Raw genomic sequence first — 17,935 nt, 5'->3', positions numbered from 1 at the left:
GTTGCAATTGGAGATAACTTTCTTCACTGTCCACTATGCCACCAATCTTAGTGTCATCTGCAAACTTACTAACCATGCCTCCTATATGCTCATCCAAATCATTAATATATATGACAAATAACAGTGGACCCAGCACTGATCCCTGAGGCACACCGCTGGTCACAGGCCTCCAGTTTGAAAAACAATTCTCTACAACCACCCTCTGGCTTCTGTCAAGAAGCCAATTTTGTATCCATTTAGATACCGCACCCTGGATCCCGTGAGATTTAACCTTATGCAACAAACTACCATGCGGTACTTTGTCAAAGGCCTTGCTAAAGTCCACATGGACAACATCAACTGCACTGCCCTCACCTACCTTCTTGGTTACCCCTTCAAAAAACTCAATCAAATTTGTGAAACATGATTTTCCACTCACAAAGCCATGCTGACTGTCCCTAATTAGTACTTGCGTCTCTAAATGCCTGTAGATCCTGTCTCTCAAAATACCTTCCAACAATTTACCCACCACAGATGTGAGGCTCACTGGCCTGTAGTTCCCAGGCTTTTCCCTGCGGCCCTTTTTAAACAAAGGCACAACATTTGCCACTCTCCAATCTTCAGGCACCTCACCCGTGACAATCGATGATTCAAATATCTTGGTTAGGGGACCCGCAATTTCCTCAATGTCCTGGGATACACTTCATCAGGTCCCGGGGATTTATCTACCTTGATGCGCTTTAAGACTTCCAGCACCTCCTTCTCTGTAAGATGTACACTCCCCAAGACGTCACTATTTATTTCCCCAAGTTCCCTAACATCCATGCTTTTCTCAACAGTAAATACTGATGAGAAATGTTCATTTATGTCAGTAATTTGCACTCATGTAAGTGTAATTTGATGCTTCAAAACTATTAAACCTTGTACTGAGGCCTATTTAAAAGATCTTACTGAAATTACCAACTAACAGCACCTTTAATGAAATAACATATCCCAAACAGTGTTTCCAAATGTGACACCAAGCCTCATAGAAATACTAAAACAGATGACCAAAAATTTGGTCAAAGTAGAAGATGTTCAGAAACATACTTTGATATAGTAGAGAGGCTGAGGCACTTAGGGAGGAAATTCCAGAGCTTAATAGTCCAGGCAAGTGAAGGCATTTCAGTGGAGGAGCACTTAAAATGAGGAATGAGCCAGACATTAAAAATCGGAGATGCTCAAACACTTGAGGGAGAACGGGAAGAGATTACAAATATAGCAGGGAAATAACCAAAAGGATTTAAAAACAAGCTACAAGGACTGCAGCAATCTTTAACCCTTCAAAATGTACCAAAATTGTGTTTGTCATTATGGATAGCTCAATAAGTAGCTGAACTATTCAGACCAGTATATAATTTTAGTCACAGGCCATGCTGTAGTAGGGTGAAGGATGGTAAATGCTGGTTCACCTCAGTGTAAGAAGTCTCACAACACCAGGTACATTCGGGAGACCATGCAGACACTACGACAACGGATGAATGAACACCGCTCGACAATCACCAGACAAGAATGTTCTCTTCCTGTTGGGGAACACTTCAGCAGTCACAGGCAATCGGCCTCTGATCTTCGGGTAAGCGTTCTCCAAGGCGGCCTTCACGACACAAGACAGCACAGAGTCGCTGAGCAGAGACTGATAGCCAAGTTCCGCACACATGAGGATGGCCTCAACCGGGATCTTGGGTTCATGTGACGCTATCTGTAACCCCCACGACTTGCCTGGGCTTGCAAAATCTCACTAACTGTCCTGGCTGGAGACAATACACATCTCTTTAACCTGTGCTTAACCCTCTCTCCACTCACCTTGTCTGTACATTTAAGACTTGATTACCTGTAACGACTCACATTCCAACCATTATTTTGTGTCTTTATATGCCCTGTTTGTGAACTGAAATCCCACTCACCTGATGAAGGAGCAGCACTTCGAAACCTAGTGGCTTTTGCTACCAAATAAACGTGTTGTGAGACTTCTTACTGTGTTTACCCTAGTCCAACGCCGGCATCTCCACACCATCACCTCAGTGTCCAAGAGTACAGAAATTGGGTGTTGGAAATTGGCCCCAAGTAAGTCTTGCTGAAAATGCATACAAGCAAATGGCACCGGGGACAGAATCAGACTGCATTATCATGCCTTACGGAGTTCAATAGGTTACCAACATTAACTACCCAGTTTCAAGCAGCAACTTTTATTTATGAAATGCTTTTAATGCATCACAGTGAAGTTTGAACTTCCTTGGCCGTAAAGCCTTTTGAGACACACAGTGGTCATGAAAAGCATGATATAAAAACACAATATTTTTTTTCAAGTCTGAGCAAAAATGGAAGGGTGCCTTAACAGAAGATGTTCAAAAGAATGTCAAGAGATAATTTGAAGGAAGTTTCTGAAAGTGCAGTCTCAAGAGGGGTACCTAGAAATGGGCAATAAGTGCCATTTTTACCAGTGATGCCTACATCAAGGATAATTTAAAAATTGTAACCTTGAATACACTGCTAGAGTTTGCTTATTTCAAAACATCTAACAAAACGAGCTCTGAAATGTGACAACACATAACTAAACAATCTCACCATCATACAACTGAAGAGAAATGAACAGTCATCGTTCAAGTATAAAAGTGGCCACTTGAAAATACATATGCTGACATTAAGCAAAATGGAATAAGGCTTAATCAAAGTGCCCCCTGGTACTGATGACATTCATCAGTTTAAACATGAAGGATAGTTACTTGGGCAAGTCATCTAGATACAATGTGGCCATACTCCAGTGAGCAGGCAACAAGAAAATAAAATAAAATAATTTAAATTCAGTTACAAGAGGGTTATTAATACAAGGTATTTACCAAGCTTGGCAAGATGCAATAGTTGCTCAGAGGGAGAGCAAACCGATGGTGGTTTGATCTCATTGATCAGGTTTGATGCAATGTTCATGTACCCATCATACAGCAGCTGGCCAATAATGAGTCGATAAAGGTGCTGCCGATCTTTCAGAGTAACTTTAGGTCGAAACATTTCTCAAGTGATTCTCTTCTGTGTAATTACCCTGGAGGATTAAAATACATATAAATGAGTTGTTCCACAGCCAGCAATATAATCAAACATGATGTGATCTTCAAAACAAAATATTCTTCAATTCTTACACTAATTATATTCTGCTTCTGAACTTAAACATTGGCCTCTGTGCAGTCTAATTTGGGAATTCTAGCTAAGGTTCCCCACTTAGAGACCAATTGTGGAAGCCTCCCACCCCTCCATTGCTACATCCGATGAGATCAGGTGACATAGCACAAACCGTGTAAAATAATCTAGAATCTGGTGTTCCGAAAAATCCCCCAACTCACTGGCAGTGGAGCTCAGTGTATTTTTAAATTATGTGAGCCTATTATTCAATGAGAGTAGTTATGTGTTAATCTACTAGATTTTTGAATGCACGTATTTTCTTTGTGCTCAACTTTCAACACTATTCGGGAAGGACTTCCAGATTTTTGACCCTGCAACAGTAAATGAATGGTGAGAGAGTTCCAAGTCAGAATTGTGTGCTTTGTGGGAAACTTGCAGGTGGCAGTACTCCCTTGCACCTGCAACCTTGTTCTTCTAGGAGGTAGTGGTGGCCGGATTGGAAAACATCAAAGGGGCCTTGGTGTGTTGCTGCAGTGCATTTGTATATGGTATACACTGCTGCCACTATGCATTGGTGGTGGAGGAGGTGAATATTTTAAGTTGTGGATGTGGTGAACAAGCTGGCTTTTTTGGTCTGGATGATGTCAAGCTTCTTGAGCATTGGAGTTTTGGAGCCACGCTCATCCAGGCAAGTGGACAATGTTCCATCTCACTCATGACTTGTAAACTGTAGATGGTCAGGCTTTGGGAAGTCAGGAGGTGAGCTACTCGCCCAAGAATTCCCAGCATCTAACCTAGTGTTGTAGGCACAACATTTTTATGTCCGGTCCAGATCAGTTTCTGGTCAACAGTAACCCCCAGGATGTTGAGGAGTTGAATTCAGCAATGGTTACTGCCCGTGAAGATAGATGGCTAGATTTTCTTTTGTTGGTGACAGTCATTGGTGGCATCTGTTGCACAGGTATTACTAATCACTTATCAGCCCAAGTTTGAATGCTGTCCAAGTCTTGCTGCACATGGACACAGACTGCTTCAGTATCTCAGGAGCTGTGAATGGCACTGAATATTGTGCAATCATCAATGAACATCCCTACTTCTATTCTTATGACAGAGAGAAGATCAATGATGAAGCATCTGAAGATGGTTGGGCCTATGACACTGCCTGAAGAACTCCTACAGTGATGTCTAGGGTTGAGATGACTGGCCTGCAATAACCTCAACCATTTTTCTGTGTGCTAGTCAGCAAGATAGGTTCTTGAAAAATTGTTGTCACGTGTGTGTTGCTCATCTGATGAGAGGTATTAGATATTTTCACTTATGTTATCAACTGTCAATCAATCCCAGATCAGATAGAGCTGATGGGCAAACTTCCAGGGCGGCACGGTGGCACAGTGGTTAGCACTGCTGTCTCTCAGCTCCAAGGACCTGGGTTCAATTCCTGGCTCGGGTCACTGTTTGTGTGGAGTTTGCGCATTCTCCCTGTGTCTGCATGGATTTCCTCCGGGTGCTCCGGTTTCCTCCCACAGTACAAAGATGTGCGGGTTAGGCTGATTGGCTATGCTAAATTAATCTTTAGTGTCCTGGGATGCTTAGGTTAGAGGACGTGCCAGGGTAAATATATGGAGATAGGGCCTGGGTGGGATTGTTGTCGGTGCAGATTTGATGGGCTGAATGGCCTCCTTCTGCACTGTAGGGTTTCTATGATTTTATTTTAAAGTTGCCAGTTACCGTTTTTAAACATTAATTCTCAGAATGCTGGCTTCATTAGCAAGGCCAGTATGTATTGCCCACCCCTAACTACCCTTGAGATGCTAGTGGAGAATCTTCTTGAACAACTCCATCTCCAGTGGTGAAGTGTTTGTAGGTTGGAAGTTCCAGGATTTTGACCCAACGACAATGAAGGATTGGCAATTTTTACAAAGATAAAATGATTAGCATTTGTTGTTGTCAGAGATCAAATTTGTGAACCTTAAAGCATATATCAGGAATAAAGAACAAAGAACAGTACAGCTCAGGAACAAGCCCTTTGGCCCATCAAGCCTGCGCTGATCACACTGTCCTATCTAGACCAAGCCTCTGTATCCCTCTATTCCCCACCTGTTCATGTGACTATCCAGATAAGTCTTAAATGTCACTAACCACCTCACTTGGCAGTGCATTCCAGACCTCCACCACCCTGTGTGTAAAAAACTTCCGTAAGAAGTCTCACAACACCAGGTTAAAGTCCAACAGGTTTATTTGGTAGCAAATACCATAAGCTTTCGGAGCACTGCTCCTTCGTCAGATGGAGTGGAAATGTGCTCTCAAACAGTGCACAGAGACACAGAAATCAAGTTACAGAATACTAATTAGAATGCGAATCCCTACAGCCAGCCAGGTCTTAAAGGTACAGACAATGTCTGTACCTTTAAGACCTGGCTGGCTGTAGGGATTCGCATTCTAATCAGTATTCTGTAACTTGATTTCCGTGTCTCTGTGCACTGTTTGAGAGCACATTTCCACTCCATCTGACGAAGGAGCAGCACTCCGAAAGCTTATGGTATTTGCTACCAAATAAACCTGTTGGATTTTAACCTGGTGTTGTGAGACTTCTTACTGTGTTCACCCCAGTCCAACGCCAGCATCTCCACATCATAAAAAACTTCCCCCACACTTTTCTACTGAACCTTTCCTCACTTATCTTGAACTTGTGCCCCCTTGTAATTGTCATTTCTGCCCTGGGAAAGTGCTTCTAACTGTCATGCCCCTCTTAATTTTATAAACTTCTATCAGGTCGCCCCTCAGCCTCCGTCTTTCCAGGGAGAACAATCCCAGTTTATTCAATCTCTCCTCATAGCTAATACTCTCCATACCAGGCAACATCCTGGTAAATCTTTTCTGTACTTCTTTCAAAGCCTCCACGTCCTTCTGGTAGTGTGGCGACCAGAATTGGACACAGTGTTCCAAATGTGACCTAACCAACATTTTATATAACTAACATAATTTGCCAACTTTTATACTTGGTGCCCTGGCCGATGAAGGCAAGCGTGCCATATGCTTTCTCCACCACCTTTTTCACTTTTAAGGATCTGTGGACCTGTGCTCCCAGATCTCTCTGTGTGTCTATGCTCCAGATGGTTCTGCTATTTATTTTGTAGCTCCCACCTGAATTGGATCTATCAAAATACATCACCTCACATTTGACCGAATTAAATTCCATCTGTCATTTGTCCACTCAATTTTCCAGCCTATTTTCTTCCAAGCCATTTATATATATTACACACAATGAAGTCTCAGCACTGATCTCTGCAGAATACAACTAGTTACAGACTTCCATTTAGAAAAACACCTACCGCTACCCTGTCTTCTGTGGCCAAGCCAGTTCTGAATCCATCTAGCTAGTTCACCCTTGAGCCTGTGAGATTTAACCTATGCACCAGCCTGCCATGAGGGACCTTGTCAAATGCTTTACTAAAGTCCATGTAGACAACATCCATGGCCCTTCCCTGGTCAATCATTTTTGTCACCTCCTCAAAAAACTCAATCAAATTAGTGAGACATGACCTCCCTCATACAAAACTATGCTGTCTGTTGCAATTACGACCACTCAGTTCCAAATGTGTATAGATCCTATCCCTAAGGATCTTCAACAATTTCACGATCACTGACATCAAGCTCACTGGCCTGTAATTACCCAGGTTATCCTTCTTAAATAACGGGACATTTGCTATCCTCCAATCCTCAAGGACCTCACCCGTGGCCAATGAGGAAACAAAGATTTCTGTTAGTGGCCCAGCAATTTCCTCTCGTCTCCCTCAGTAATCTGGGATAGATTCCATCTGGCCCTGGGGATTTATCTACCTTAATGCTTTTTAATACACTGAACACTTCCTTTCTCGTAATGGTGACTTACTCTAGAAGGTTTACATACCCCTCCGAGACACCAATCAACGTGTCCCTCTCCTTTGCGAATACCAATGGAAAGTACTCATTAAGGATCTCACCCACTTCTTTTGGTTCTACAAATAATTTCCCTCCTTTGTCCTTGAGTGGACCAACTCTTTCTCTCGCTACCCTCTTATTTCTTATATATAGTAAAATATATATATATATATAAAATGCTTTGGGATTCTTCTTGATCCTGCCTGCCAAAGACATTTTGTGACCCCTTTTTGCCCCCCTTAACTCTCTGTTTGAGTTCTTTTCTACTTTCCCTGTATTCTTCAAGTGCTTCATCTGTTTTTAGTTGCCTAGGCCTTATGCATGCATGTTGGATTTCCTCATTTGTGCCAATGTGAATTATAGATCTTTGGCTTTCATCAATCCTTGGTGGCAACATTCCCACCTCAAGTACAACACAGGAATAGCACAGGGTTCTGCTAGTTTCTCTCAGATTCATTAGCGAAGTGTCCAATAACACACCTCAGCTCCAAACTCAACAGTTCTTCCATTTCCCACTGTTAAAGTAAAACTGCCAATTTGTGTAAAGTCACAGCAGTTTTACGCAGGTGGAGAAATGAGGTGTCTTCCACAACACATCTTAGTCAGCAGGTTTGATGCAAAATGTTCCATGATCCTGGTCAATATCTCACTTCATGCCCCATGTGTGAAGCAGATGGCCACATCATCCATGTCCAGCGTGGATTCAGCTGACTGTCTTTGAGGACATCAAAGCCATACATCTCTCCAGTTAAACAAAGAACAATACAGCACAGGAACAGGCCCTTCGGCCCTCCAAGCCCACGCCGCTCCCTGGTCCAAACTAGACCATTCTTTTGTATCCCTCCATTCCCACTCCGTTCTAGATAAGTCTTAAACGTTCCCAGTGTGTCCGCCTCCACCACTTTGCCTGGCAGCGCATTCCAGGCCCCCACCACCCACTGTGTAAAATATGTCCTTCTGATATCTGTGTTAAACCTCCCCCCCTTCACCTTGAACCTATGACCCCTCGTGAACATCACCACCAACCTGGGGAAAAGCTTCCCACTGTTCACCCTATCTATGCCTTTCATAATTTTATACATCTCTATTAAGTCTCCCCTCATCCCCCGTCTTTCCAGGGAGAACAACCCCAGTTTACCCAATCTCTCCTCATAACTAAGCCCTTCCATACCAGGCAACATCCTGGTAAACCTCCTCTGTACTCTCTCCAAAGCCTCCACGTCCTTCTGGTAGTGTGGCGACCAGAACTGGACGCAGTATTCCAAATGCGGCCGAACCAACGTTCTATACATCTGCAACATCAGACGCCAACTTTTATACTCTATGTCCCGTCCTATAAAGGCAAGCATGCCATATGCCTTCTTCACCATCTTCTCCACCTGTGACGTCATCTTCAAGGATCTGTGGACTTGCACACCCAGGTCCCTCTGCGTATCTACACCCTTTATGGTTCTGCCATTTATCGTATAGCTCCTCCCTACATTATTTCTACCAAAATGCATCACTTCGCATTTATCAGGATTGAACTCCATCTGCCATTTCTTTGCCCAAATTTCCAGCCTACCTATATCCTTCTGTAGCTTCTGACAATGCTCCTCACTATCTGCAAGTCCTGCCAATTTTGTGTTGTCCGCAAACTTACTGATCACCCCAGTTACACCTTCTTCCAGATCGTTTATATAAATCACAAACAGCAGAGGTCCCAATACAGAGCCCTGCGGAACACTACTAGTCACAGGCCTCCAGCCAGAAAAAGACTCTTCCACTACCACCCTCTGTCTTCTATGACCAAGCCAGTTCTCCACCCATCTAGCCACCTCCCCCTTTATCCCATGAGATCCAACCTTTTTCACCAGCCTACCATGAGGGACTTTGTCAAACGCTTTACTAAAGTCCATATAGACGACATCCACGGCCCTTCCCTCGTCAACCATTCTAGTCACTTCTTCAAAAAACTCCACCAGGTTAGTGAGGCATGACCTCCCTCTCACAAAACCATGCTGACTATCATTAATGAGTTTATTCCTTTCTAAATGCGCATACATCCTATCTCGAAGAATCCTCTCCAACAACTTCCCCACCACGGACGTCAAGCTCACCGGCCTATAATTACCCGGGTTATCCTTCCTACCCTTCTTAAATAACGGGACCACATTAGCTATCCTCCAATCCTCTGGGACCTCACCTGCGTCCAGTGACGAGACAAAGATTTGCGTCAGAGGCCCAGCAATTTCATCTCTCGTCTCCCTGAGCAGCCTTGGATAGATTCCATCAGGCCCTGGGGATTTGTCAGTCTTTATATTCTCTAACAAACCTAACACTTCCTCCCTTGTAATGGAGATTTTCTCCAACGGTTCAACACTCCCCTCCGAGACACTCCCAGTCAACACATCCCTCTCCTTTGTGAATACCGACGCAAAGTATTCATTTAGGATCTCCCCTACTTCTTTGGGCTCCAAGCATAATTCCCCACTTTTGTCCCTGAGAGGTCCGATTTTTTCCCTGACAACCCTTTTGTTCCTAACGTATGAATAAAATGCCTTGGGATTCTCCTTAATCCTGTCTGCCAAGGACATTTCGTGACCCCTTTTTGCCCTTCTAATTCCCCGTTTGAGTTCTTTCCTACTTTCTTTGTACTCCTCCAGAGCTCCCTGTTTTTAGCTGCCTGGACCTAACATACGCCTCTCTTTTCTTTTTGACCAGTCCCTCAATTTCCCTGGTTATCCACGGTTCTCGAATCCTACCCTTCCTATCCTTCTTTTTTACAGGCAAATGCCTGTCCTGCAGCCCTAACAACTGTTCCTTAAAAGACTCCCACATGCCAGATGTGGATTTACCCTCAATCAGCCTCTCCCAATCAACAGCTGCCAATTTCTGCCTAATCCCACTAAAGTTAGCCTTCCCCCAATCCAACACCTTACCCTTGGGACACCATTCATCCTTTTCCATCACTATCCTAAAGCTAACAGAATTGTGGTCACTATTTGCCACATGTTCCCCTACCGAAACTTTGAAGATCTGACCGGGCTCATTCCCCAGTACTAGGTCCAGTATAGCCCCCTCTCTAGTCGGGCTATCTACATATTGTTCCAAAGAACCCTCCTGTACGCATTTTACAAATTCCTCCCCATTCAGAGCCCCAGCTCTCAGCGATTTCCAGTCTATACCAGGGAAATTGAAGTCTCCCACGACAACAACCCTATTTTTCCTGCACCTATCCAGTATCTCCTGACATATCCTGGGTCAGAGATGAGGTATTGGGCCCTTTTATGCTACATTCATTCTGCAATACCATCCATCTGGACACTGTGTTGACATGAACTGTATGACAGAACTCCAAGGGCAGCTGGTATGACTAAGTGCTTTCTTCGGGAATGGAAAGTCAGTGTTTCTCATGACATTTTCCATCTCTCACAGCATGATTGATGGTGAATGACAGGCAGAAGAATATGTGACAGCACCAAGGGCTACTCAGTCGGAGTGGACTGGAGTCCAGTGTTTTCATGGCAGCTTTTACTTGCAGACCTACAATATTTGTGTGGCCTATTCTCTTTCCACAGATGCTGTCAGACCTGCTGAGATTTTCCAGCATTTTCTGTTTTTGTTTCAGATGCCAGCATCCACAGTATTTTGCCTTTATCTTTGTGTGGCAACTGTACAGCCACTAAACACAGCAGTATGTGGCAACAGAATAGACATCAGACATTGTTGCCATGTGGTGTTCTAGCTGTGCTCTCTCATGACGTTATGTTAACCTTTGAAGACAGGGAAGAAAAATGAGTGTTTCACATTGGCAGCAGTAACGCAGAGCAAGACTGGAGAAAACCAACGACAACTGGAAGAAGCAAATGTATATTCTTTATTCCTAAATTTTGCCACAGCTTTCTCTAGTTTTCGCCCTCATTTCCCAAACTGTAATCTTCATTCCCTGGTGAGGTTGGGATGTATTTTTTCCCCTTGACAATAATCACAGATCAACTGTTAGTGCAGAGTGGGGGGGCAATCACATCTCATCCATGTACAGGGTTATGCTTTCCCAACCTCCTGTTTGTGGACATATTTCTTGGGCCAGGTCCTCCTCAGCCTGGAGGTAAGAACTTGGCAGGAACGGAGGACCTGCTACTGATGTCTGTGATGTGGAGATGCCGGCGTTGGACTGGGGTGAACACAGTAAGAGGTCTCACAACACCAGGTTAAAGTCCAACAAGTTTATTTGGTAGCAAATACCATAAGCTTTCGGAGCACTGCTCCTTCGTCAGATGGAGTGGAAATGTGCTCTTCCGCACACATGAGGATGGCCTAAACCAGGATGTTGGATTTATGTCACATTATCAGTAACCCCCCACAGCTTGTCTCCTGGGCTTGCAGAATCTCACTAGCTGTTCTGTCTGGAGACAATACACATCTCTTTAACCTGTGTTTAATGTTCCCTCCACCCACATTGTCTGTACCTTTAAGACGGCACGGTAGCACAGTGGTTAGCACTGCTGCTTCACAGCTCCAGGGACCTGGGTTCGATTCCCAGCTTGGGTCACTGTCTGTGTGGAGTTTGCACATTCTCCTCGTGTCTGCGTGGGTTTCCTCCGGGTGCTCCGGTTTCCTCCCACAGCCCAAAGATGTGCGGGTTAGGTTGAGTGGCCATGCTAAAATTGCCCCTTAGAGTCCTGAGATGTGTAGGTTAGAGGGATTAGTGGGTAAAATATGTAGGGATATGGGGATAGGGCCTGGGTGGGATTGTGATCGGTGCAGACTCGATGGGCCAAAGGGCCTCTTTCTGCATTGTAGGGTATCTATCTATCTAAACCTGGCTGGCTGTAGGATTCGCATTCTAATCTGTATTCTGCAACTTGATTTTGTCTGTTTGCACTGTTTGAGAGCACATTTCCACTCCATCTGACGAAGGAGCAGTGCTCCAAAAGCTTATGGTATTTGCTACCAAATAAACCTGTTGGACTTTAACCTGGTGTTGTGAGACTTCTTACTGATGTCTGTAGCAGAAGCCTGTGCCAACACCTCTTATCTGGGCCAAAAACAGAAAATGCTAGGGCTGAGGAAGAGTCATCCTGACTCTGTTCTCTCCCCACAGATGCTGTCAGACCTGCTGAGATTTTCCAGCATTTTCTGTTTTTGTTTCAGATTCCAGCATCCACAGTATTTTGTTTCAACCTCTTATCTGGGACATAGTTTGTCCAACAATTTACACCTGACAGGAAGCATAATAAATCTCCAGTCAGGAGTGGATAACACGGGGGGGGGGGGGGGGGGGTGGAATATCCCTGGCTCTCGCTCCCTCATCCCACAGCCAATCGGACCGAATTTAACTCATTTAAAGGATGGCTTGGCCCAAAATCACCACCTGGAACCAGGGGCCTGATGAATGGCAGCTTTCACTCACCGAGCAGCTCCGGCTCCCGGTAACGGCCGCTCTCACTCAGAAATGGCCGCTTTCTCTCACTCACTCTCGGTAATAAACGCTCTCTCTCGCGCGCTCACTCGCTCTATGTAATGGCCGCCCTCTCTCTGTAATAGCTGCTCTCACTCTCCGTAATGGCCGCTCTCTCTGTAATGGCCGCTCTCACTCACTCGAGACAAACGGTAGCAAGAGCGCGTGAGCAACCAGCTCAGTGACGTCAGCGCTCGGCCATTGGTCAATAGCCTGTTTCCTGGTAACAGAAGACGATTCGGCCCGTCCTGTTTGTGTTGGTTCTCATGATGAGGAGATCCCGGCGTTGGACTGGGGTAAACACAGTAAGAGTTTTAACAACACCAGGTTAAAGTCCAACAGGTTTATTTGGTAGCAAAAGCTACAAGCTTTCGGAGCCTTAAGCCCCTTCTTACTGTGTTGGTTCTCTGCAGGAGTAACGAAGTTAGTCGGCACGCTTGCGTTTTCTTCGTGAGCCCTTCTTTCTTTTATCTTTAGATGCCAATCCAATTCCTTTGTGAAGGTTCAGTAAGAAGTCTCACAAACACCAGATTAAAGTCGAACAGGTTTATTTGGAATCCCCAGTTTTCGGAGGGCTGCTCCATCTGATGAAAGCTCCTTTACAAATGAATTGGATGGGCATCTCCACATAATTTCTAAAAGTTACGAATGAATCTCCCCACACACTCAGGTAGTGTGATAGGGTGGCATGGTGGCACAGTAGTTAGCACTGCTGCCTCACAACGCGAAGGACCCGGGTTTAATTCCAGCCTTGGGTGACTGTGTTGTGTTTGCGTGCTCTCCCCGTGTCTGCATGGGTTTCCTCCCACAGTCCAAAGATGTGCAGGTTAGTTGGATTAGCCATGCTAAATTGCCCCTTATTGTCCCAAGATGTATAGGTTAGATGGATGGTAAATGGGGATCAGGCAGGGGAGAGGCCCTGGGTAAGATGCTCTATTGGCGAGTCGGTGGGAGAGACTCAATGGGCCAAATGGCCTCCTTCTACATTGCAGAGATTCTATGATTCTCAGCCTATAATAAATAATGTTTCTTTTACTATTCACCTTAACTCAGCGTCCTATGGTTCTCAACTCTTCCAATTGGAACTTTTCTCCCAATCTACATGATCCAACTCCCTCATTGTTTTGAACACATCTAACAAATCTCTTAATCTTCTCCTCTAAAGAAAACAACCCCAGCTTCTCCAATAAACTGAAATGCTGTGTCCCTGGAATCATTCCTGTAAAGCTTTTCAGCACTTTCGCTAGAGCCTTCATATCCTACTTAAAGCGCAGTGGTCAGAATTGATCACAATATTTTAGTTGAGACCAGACAAGGATTTCCTAAAAATTCCTCAAAACCTCATTGCTTCATACTCTGTACCTCTATTTACAAACACCAAGATCCCATATGCCTTTTTAACCACTTTCTCAATGTCCCCTGCCATCTTCAATTATTTGTGTAACTTTAAGAATGGGGTAAAAATTACAGTTAAAAAAATCCATGCAACGTTCTGTAGTTAATTGTCCTGTCCAAAAGACAGGAGGGAAACTATATATCTATGTTACTCTATGATTCCTTTATAACATTATTTTATTTTAAAATGAACACTGGCTTTTATCGTGGAATTCCTGGCGAGCCAGGACTCGCATCAGATGAATTTCTAGCTTTCAGAAAATCTTGTTGTCTTTAAAAAGATGCTAATGTCACCTGGAGCTGCAGAAAATCAAATTCCAAAGAAATGCACCAAATCCCTTTACGCTTACATGCTAACATACAAAATAGGAGCAGAAGTAGGCCATTTGGCCCCTCAAGCTTGCTCCGCCATTCAATAGGATTATAGCTGACCTGTTTGTTTTGAGTTTCCCATCTACCCCAGATAACTTCTGATTTTTCTTGTGAATAAGAATCTATCTACCACTGCCTTAAAATATTCAATGACCACACTTCCACCACCTTCTGAGGCAGAGAGTTCTAAAGTTGCACAACAGCCAGAGAAAAAAATCTCATCTCTATCCTATAAGGGGCATCCCCTAATTTTAAAACAGTGCCCCACTAGTACTGGACTCACCCACAAGAGGAAATATCCTTCCAATGTCCATTATGCCGATGCTGTTCATGTCCCTATATACCTCAATCAAGTCGCTTCTCGTTCTTCTAAACTCTAGTGGAAACAAGTCCAACTTTGCAACCTATCCTCATAACATTCAAGTATCAATCTAGTGAACCTCCTCTGAACCACCTCCAATGCATTACAGTCTTCCTTGATAAAGGAGACCAGTACTGCACACAGTATTCATGATGCAGTCTCACCAATGCCCTGTATAATTTTTATGCTCAATTTCTCTTTTAATAAAGGATAACATTCCATTAGACTTCTTCATTACATGCTGCACCTGAATACTAACTTTTTGTGTCTCATGCACAAGAACACCCATATTCCTTTACACTTCGGCATTCTGCAGTCATTCTCCACTTACATAATACTGTGCCTTCCTGCCAAAGTGAACAACTTCACACTTTCCCACATTATACTCCATCTGCCAACTTTTTTGCCCACTCATTCAATCTATTAATGTCCATTTGCAAACACCGTATGTCTTTTTCACATGTTTTCCTACCAATCTTTGTGCCGTCTGCAAAATTAGCTACCATGCAGATGTACAGGTTAGGTGACCATGCTAAATTGCCCCTTAGTGTCCAAAGATGTGTAGGTTAGGCAGATTGGTAGCCATGGTAAACAGGGTTATCTTGGCGGAGGAGAGGGCCTGGGTGGGATTCTCCTTTGCTGAGTTGGTGTAGACTCGATGGGCTGAATGGCCTCTTTCAGCACTATAGGAATTCTATGGATTCTATACCTTTGCTCTATCCTTCATCTAGGTCATTGATTTAAACTGTAAAAAGCTGGGGCCCCAGCATAGTCCTGTACTGGATTCCACTCATCACATCCTGCCAGTCAGACAAAGATCAATTAATGCATACTGTGCTTTCTGCCAGCCAGCCAATCTTCAATCCAGGCTAATATGTTACCCCTAATCCCTGAGCTTTTCTTTTTTGTAATAACCTTTGATGTGGCACCTTACCAAATGTTTTCTGGAAATCCAAGTACAGCATGTCTGCAGGCTCCACTCTATCTACAGCACGTGTTACTCTTTCAAAAAACTCTAGTAAATTGGTTAAACCCTTCAGAAAACCATGCTAACTCTTCTCAATTAGCTTTTACTAAGGCCCAACGATAATTTCCCAAATGACCTTCCCTATGACCTTCCCCATGACAGATGTCAAAAATGGCCTATAGTTTCCCATTTTCTGCTTCCTTCCCTCCTTGAATAGAGGGGTTATATTTGCTACTTTTCAGTCTGATGGAATCTTTCCAGAAAGGTAACACCAAAACATCATCTACCTCATTTGTCACCTTTTTTAAGACCTTAGGATGAAATAATTCAGGACCTGGAAACTTGTCAGCCTCCAGCTCCATCAGTTTTCTCAATACTGCTTCCCTAGTGATTTTAATTTCACCAAGTTCCTCTCTCCTCTCCATATCCCGATTTACAGCTATTACTGGACTGTTTCTTGTACCCTCTATAGTGAAGACGGAAGCAAATTATCTGTTCATTTCATACGTCATTTCCTTGTTATCTACTATTAACTGTCGATGCTCACTCTTGAGAAGTCTCACTCAACTTTACTTACTCTTTTCTATTCAAATACCTGCAGAAACTCTTGTTATCTGTTTTTACATTCCTAGTTAGTTTACACTTGGGGGTGGGAGTTTTCCATTTCCATTTTTGGGGGCACGGGAATAGCGGAGGTGGCAGAAAGTCAAATGGGAGTCCCAAAATGGCTTTTACACCATCAGGATTTCCCATTGCAATTGTCCCAGTCCTTGGCGGGTCGGATCAAGGAAAACCCCAAGGCTTTTTACTCTTATGTGAGGAATAAAAGAATGACCAGGGTGAGGTTAGGGCCGGTCAAGGACAGTAGTGGGAACTTGTGTATGGAGTCAGTAAAGATAGGCGAGGTGATGAATGAATACTTTTCTTCAGTGTTCACCAAGGAGAGGGGCCATGTTTTTGAGGAAGAGAAGGTGTTACAGTCTAATAGGCTGGAGGAAATAGATGTTCGGAGGGAGGATGTCCTGGCAGTTTTGAATAAACTGAAGGTCGATAAGTCCCCTGGGCCTGATGAAATGTATCCTAGGATTCTTTGGGAGGCAAGGGATGGGATTGCAGAGCCTTTGGCTTTGATCTTTGGGTCCTCGCTGTCCACGGGGATGGTGCCAGAGGACTGGAGAATGGCGAATGTTGTTCCTCTGTTTAAGAAAGGGAATAGAAATGACCCTGGTAATTATAGACCGGTTAGTCTTACTTCGGTGGTTGGTAAATTGATGGAAAATGTCCTTAGAGATGGGAATTACGACCATTTTGAAAGATGCAGATTAATCCGGGATAGTCAGCACGGATTCGTGAAGGGCAAGTCCCTCACAAATTTGATAGAATTTTTTGAGGAGGTAACTAAGTGTGTTGATGAAGGTAGGGCAGTTGATGTCATATACGTGGATTTTAGTAAGGCGTTTGATAAGGTCCCCCATGGTCGGCTTATGATGAAAGTGAGGAGGTGTGGGATAGAGGGAAAGTTGTCCAATTGGATAGGTAACTGGCTGTCTGATCGAAGACAGAGGGTGGTGGTGGATGGAAAATTTTCGGATTGGAGGCAGGTTGCTAGCGGAGTGCCACAGGGATCAGTGCTTGGTCCTCTGCTCTTTGTGATTTTTATTAATGACTTAGAGGAGGGGGCTGAAGGGTGGATCAGTAAATTTGCTGATGACACCAAGATTGGTGGAGTAGTGGATGAGGTGGAGGGCTGTTGTAGGCTGCAAAGAGACATAGAAAGGATGCAAAGCTGGGCTGAAAAATGGCAAATGGAGTTTAACCCTGATAAATGTAAGGTGATTCATTTTGGTAGGACAAATTTACATGTGGATTACAGGGTCAAAGGTAGGGTTCTGAAGACTGTGAAGCAACAGAGATCTTGGGGTCCATATCCACAGATCTCTAAAGGTTGCCACTCAAGTGGATAGAGCTGTGAAGAAGGCCTATAGTGTGTTAGCTTTTATTAACAGGGGGTTGGAGTTTAAGAGCCGTGGGGTTATGCTGCAACTGTACAGGACCTTGGTGAGACCACATTTGGAATATTGTGTGCAGTTCTGGTCACCTCACTATAAGAAGGATGTGGAAGCGCTGGAAAGAGTGCAGAGGAGATTTACCAGGATGCTGCCTGGTTTGGAGGGTAGGTCTTATGAGGAAAGGTTGAGGGAGCTAGGGCTGTTCTCTCTGGAGTGGCGGAGGCTGAGGGGAGACTTAATAGAGGTTTATAAAATGATGAAGGGGATAGATAGAGTGAACGTTCAAAGACTATTTCCTCGGGTGGATGGAGCTATTACAAGGGGGCATAACTATA

The 17,935-nt window shown here is 44.1% G+C and overlaps 1 protein-coding gene across 1 annotated transcript in view; it reads right to left on the bottom strand.

The window, feature by feature from the left end:
* Positions 1–12,653, bottom strand: part of cstf1 (cleavage stimulation factor, 3' pre-RNA, subunit 1) — a 32,578-nt gene extending 19,925 nt beyond the window's left edge. The window contains exons 1-2 of the mRNA XM_078236374.1: positions 12,449–12,653; positions 2,856–3,055 (exon numbers count right to left, since the gene is read on the bottom strand). Coding sequence (XP_078092500.1) covers positions 2,856–3,024 — 169 coding nt within the window. The 5' untranslated portion in view covers positions 3,025–3,055; positions 12,449–12,653. The remainder of the gene's footprint in view (positions 1–2,855; positions 3,056–12,448) is intronic.
* Positions 12,654–17,935: the final 5,282 nt, after the last annotated feature.

This window comes from Mustelus asterias, chromosome 20 (genome assembly GCF_964213995.1).
Source record: "Mustelus asterias chromosome 20, sMusAst1.hap1.1, whole genome shotgun sequence".
NCBI lineage: Eukaryota > Metazoa > Chordata > Chondrichthyes > Carcharhiniformes > Triakidae > Mustelus > Mustelus asterias.
Note: the sequence above shows the minus strand (reverse complement) of the source record. Positions and strands in the feature narration are given on the sequence as shown.